This window comes from Nanorana parkeri, unplaced genomic scaffold (genome assembly GCF_000935625.1).
Source record: "Nanorana parkeri isolate BGI_ZX_2015 unplaced genomic scaffold, ASM93562v1 scaffold135, whole genome shotgun sequence".
NCBI classification, from domain to species: Eukaryota; Metazoa; Chordata; class Amphibia; order Anura; family Dicroglossidae; genus Nanorana; species Nanorana parkeri.
Window position 1 is genome coordinate 792,162 of NW_017306403.1, and position 5,270 is coordinate 797,431.

At 44.7% G+C, this 5,270-nt stretch overlaps 1 protein-coding gene across 6 annotated transcripts in view; it reads right to left on the reverse strand.

Annotated features, from left to right (window-relative positions):
- PLXNA1 (plexin A1) overlaps nucleotides 1–4,876 on the reverse strand; it is a 293,334-nt gene extending 288,458 nt beyond the window's left edge. For 4 of the 6 annotated variants that reach the window (XM_018553932.1, XM_018553935.1, XM_018553936.1 and 1 more), the window contains exon 1: nucleotides 3,633–4,876. In XM_018553932.1, coding sequence (XP_018409434.1) covers nucleotides 3,633–4,799 — 1,167 coding nt within the window. In that variant the 5' untranslated portion in view covers nucleotides 4,800–4,876. The remainder of the gene's footprint in view (nucleotides 1–3,632) is intronic. The other 2 variants (XM_018553933.1, XM_018553934.1) reach the window with 1 other exon arrangement.
- Between the last annotated feature and the right edge of the window lie 394 nt (nucleotides 4,877–5,270).

The following is a 5,270-nucleotide window of genomic DNA, read 5'->3' on the forward strand; positions in this document are numbered from 1 at the left end:
ATGTCAGCAGTTGCAATTGTAACTACATATACTGAATCTAGCCAAACAAAAAAAGTCCAGCCGAACGCCATGTCACGCTGGGACAGTCTACTGAACATCAGAAAGCATCACTGTGTCCCGACTCCCGCCCAAGGGCCAACACTTTCTGACACGTTTCACCCAATCATGGCCTAAATTGTACACTCAATAATAAGTGTGGCCCTTTGGCGATGTCAGAAGGTCCACTACGTACTGAAAGTTGAACACCACTGGTCTACCGTAGGGGTGTAATAATCCTAGGAGCCAGGTCGCCAATGCGCCTCAAAAATTACAGCTGGCGCCAAACATTTGAGGTTCTCTCAGTTGTCAATGGACCTGGCTCCAAAAAGAAATCCTGCGGGCTCCTGAATGCCATATTTATTGGTCCACCCCGAGTCTATGGGCTCCTTTATGCCTATGGATAGACTACCCCATAATATAACTTCGTATCTGCTCAGAATCTGAGGTTTCTTAAGCAGAAAAAAAGAAATATGGTCCCTCGAGTTTTCCCACCACGCGCTGCTCTGCTCCCAAGGCCGTCGTGAGCTGTGGCAAGTCCTGTTTGGGTGAACTTGAAAAACAAGGCCAACGTTTGCAGATAACGTTAAAGTATCCTTCACAGTGCAAAACAAGGACGCCAATGTATGTTGTTGCGATTTAACGATAAGAGCCAGTAACATTTTTCCCCGGTGAATACAGTTAATTATCCAGATAAAGCCTCAAGAGCGTAATAATAGAATTGGTCAACACGACCAAACACATCAACAGATAATAAAAGTATTCCCCTCGTTGGGCAGATTGTAGAGACGACAGGTGAAGACCCCGTAGAGAGCGCCCTGTCCTCTTGAGAGATATACATAGGGATGATTGCATGCTACAGAGGGAAATGCGGCTAAATATTACGCTCTCTCATTGACTGAGTGATCCGTCCTCTCGCTCTAATCCACGGCTGTAAACGCGAGCTTCTCTGAAGTATGTTATTACTCTGATCTGCAAAAAGATTATCGCTCCTGATAAGTCCCGTCTGCGAATTAACCTGGGCTGCAAATCACCGAAAAAACAAATAAGTCGGAAATCTCAGCACTACGCCTAAAAAAAAATTATAGGAAAGGGAAGCAATTTACAGGCAATTTCTTACATTCCTCGGCAAGCTTTTTCCGCACGAGGTCGGTTGGAAAACAATCAGAAGAGAAGATCGCCATTATAGGAGAGATAACTATTGTTATTATTACTCTTTACAGTTTCTGATCACCTAAACGGCAGCTTGAAAGCAGGTTCAAGTGCCAATAACAGAACATAATTCTAGGAGACAGGTCAATGATCGAAAAAATTACAGCTGAAGCTTAACTTTTTCCGGCATTTTCTACTGTTATCAATGGAAGCCAATGGAAAACTAGACTGAGGATATATGGAGGCTGCTATAGCTAGCTGATCTCTCCTACCAAAGCTGCTTCCTGGCTGTCATGATGTGCCAGTGGCTTTAGGCTCCTTTCACAGGGGCTGATCAGGAGAGGATCCGTCAACAGATCCTCTCCCGATTAGAGCAGTATGGATTGGGATCCATCTAACGACGGAGGAAAAAAACTTAAAATTCTGGGCCCCACGTGTGTCTATTGGGAATCTGATGTAAATGGACATGTGTTCATTTACAACAGATTACCCCCAGTCCGTCGAAACTGATCTCTGATCCGTATGTTTTACTGGACCTAGGGCTAACCAGGTGTAAACAGATATTCGCCCGTTTATACGCGCGTCCCATAGACTTGCACTGGGCATCTGATCAAGGGTCTAGCGGAAAAACTGACTGACCGACCCAATCGGACCGCTCATGTGAAAGGGGCCTTAGTGTTCTCTACGCTGCTGCCCTGGAACAGATTAGGAGTTGCGACTTTATCCCAACGTTCCTGAGCTACATACATGTTCCAGGTCTGCAAGACCAAAAGATCAGGGGTTGACAAATTAATATGTAATTCAGGAGCCAGGAGGATTTTTTTTTTGGTAGCCAGCTCCATTGACCACAACTATAGAAAACCTCAAAAGTTAGACTCCAGCTGTAATGGGCTACCTGGCTCCTGGGATTAGTCCAGCCCTGTCCAAAAGTATTACATATTCAGGTGGTCAGCAATGGCCTCCTACAGATTACCCGCAGTACAGGTTTCCCCTGGCTCTTAGTCTCAACTGATCGGATAATGAATTCTAGATCACCTATTTCTCACTTTTGAGCCCAGAAAAACTGTCATATAATGATTCACACTGTCAGTCTGAGCCCCTTCTAATTTTGGCAAACACCCTTTACTATCAGATCAGCCCTGTTGGCTTATTCAGTCCTTTAGACTCTAAGAAAACGGTACTGCCAAGTGGGCAATGGTGACATTTATGGGTTTCATATGGTTTCTTTACCGTAGTGGTCAGGGAGGACTCAACAAACTGAAGTTTTGGGCACTCCCACCACCAAATGCCAAGTGTAAAGGAACCCAAAGACACACAAAACCAGCAGAACATACAAACTCCAACTGGGTAAGACATAAAGCATTACTTCAACTGCTGTTTATGCCCATGGGAAGAAAAAGTGAGGTATGCGGATAGAAAGCTCTGGCTCATCTCCAGTGGGACAACAGTGATCAGAAATGGATTTTGGACCCATCTGATAAATCATTTGCCATAACGTTTGCCCGGGCCACGCTGTTGCCCTTTCCTCAGGCAACGGCATACATGCTGTTGCCTAAGGAAGGGGATCCTGTGCGACCCTGAAACGTTTGTTGCAATACCTGTTATGGTGCACGTCAATAAACAGACGGTTTGCTTTTCACTCTGGAATGCCGGTGTCTCTGCCTTTACTTATAGTTGTGACGGTCGCCACCCATCGACTACCGTAGCACCCACTTCTTTAAAGGTATCTTGCGGTCAGGAGTGCGATGGGACCATGGACTCTCCACTGAACACAGGTTGGCGACCCATCAGTTGAGAACCAAGGTTTTAGAGGACATTCCAGGTCAAGCTAGACTAGACTACAAATTCTGCTAAATAAATTGCATTTTTTTTCTTTTCTGCGCTTCTAAAGCATTTCTCTCTGTCCTTGAGCAGAAGGGTTCACTACATTGTCATGGAACACAACACAAAACCACGCTCTGGTTATAGCAGACATCTCCACAGAGATCCCAATAGCACCAAGTCATATCACCACACAAAATAAATAGCTCTACATAAAATCGGAGAAACATTCAAAACAAGAAAAAAAAAACTGCAGTAAACCACAGAGCAAAATACAAAAAAGCGCTGGGCTTGAGATTTTCAGCCACTCATCTGCCCTCAAAACGATCATTTCTGGAAAAGAGCATTCATACTATCACATAAACCAAACACTATCTTGGGACAAAGGAAGGACAACCACAGCATGGATATATTTAAACATCTTTAATGCGTGAGATGCTCCTTTCCGCACATGTTGTCACATCAGCAATTTGTCAAAAGCGCTCGCTTTCTAAAAGGGAAAGATCAAAAGCGCCTGCGTAGGGCTACTTCTACCGTCTGAAAACTCCCAAAAATGGAAAATTAAACCTACTGCTAACAAAAGCTCACTCTAAAAATTCATATTTGGCAGTTTACGGACTTACCGAGTTGATGCAACCCAGCTCCTTGTTTAAGAGCCAGGGCAGAGACAGTTTTCCTTCGCCCCGATAGCAGGACTGAATACGTTCCTTAATTTTATCCTTGATCTTCTTCAAGGTGAAGAGACAGAGAACAGACTCCTTCGGTGGCTTGATTCGATTTTTCTGGCCCTGCGCGAAGACCGTGAAAAGAATGTCTTCCCTCTCGGAGATCCCCAACTCTTTAGCCAGGCGTTTCCCGGGTTTGCTCAGGTAAGCATCCTGTATGAGACGATATTCCACACCATCTTTCATGCATCCAATGGGGAACTCCACGTAAGAGTAGAATTTGGGGTCTTCGACGCAAAGTCGGACGATTTTAGATGTGAAGAACTGCTCTCCGGTAGAATCGGGAGAGGTCAACTGTGTGTCTAACTGTAGGGTCAGGTAGTAGACAAACTGCTCGCTTCTGAAACTGTACACGTAGTATATGTCAAAGGTTGGAAATTTGGACAGCGTGTCCGAGGGGATCTTAAGTTGTGAGGATACAAACTCATCCTGATAGACAAAGCCAAACATTTCAGCGTTCTCCTCGCTGGGCAAAAGTTTCCGACTTGAGAGAGTAGGAAAATATTCAGACTTTCCATCTATAGGTGTCCCAACAAAAAGTTTGTTCTGCCCATTCGGAGCCTCAATAATGATTCCAGACATGGTGCCAGATTCATTAATACTGGAGAGGTAGTGTTCCTTACGGTGGTGAGGCTCTCCCAACTTGAAGAGGTCCCCGATACGCAGGAACTGGCAGATCCCTTGAGAGGCACTGCCGCAGGCTATTAACCGGTCCAAAGTGTAGTCCACTAGCAACAGTTTGTTGACATTATTAGTGGTGACCAGTCCATGCTGGCAAGACTGGACGCTCGGAGGAGGGTAACACTTTTCGTTGTCCTCAATAGGACCCGTAACATGGACGCGCAAGAGGGTCAGGTTGCTCGACAGTTTGAAAATCCTGTTCACGGCCCCCAAGTACACCTCCCCGGTTTTATTATGCACCACCAGATGAGTCAAGCTCCATTCGCTGCCCGTAAAAGTTCTAAACGGCTTGGTAGAACCATTCCCAGGAAGAATCCAGGAGGCCCCCAAAAACAAGACAGTCCATAAATGGAAAGGAAGAGACCTCCACGTTTGGGTCATCATCTTGGAAAATAATATTAATTAAAGCAATAAAAAATTATAACTCCCAAAAAATAAATTAAAAGGACTGGGAGGGGAGTGGGTAAAAAGAAGGGATTAGGGTTCCAGGTGGACCTGCGCTGAAATCTTCATTTATTCGGCCAGCCGGGATATACCTGCGGAGCAAACAAAGAAAAGAATTAGCAACAAGAATATTTTTGAACAAACACGATTACATTTCATTAAATATACACAAGACATCTATTTCATACTCGAAGGCAGATCTCCAGAAGAAACCTTTGTTCTTGCCTCCTAGTACTACAAACTATACACATGCCCCAAAAGAAATACTGTTACTTTAAATGCGCGCCGCCTTCTCCCCCCCTGCCCATTCCCCTCCAAAGTCCCAGAAGACAGCTTAATAGTCTGAAGCTTACTTCTTCCACATGGAGGCAGGAAGAAAAAAAAAATTAAGCAAACAAAAAAAAAAAAAAA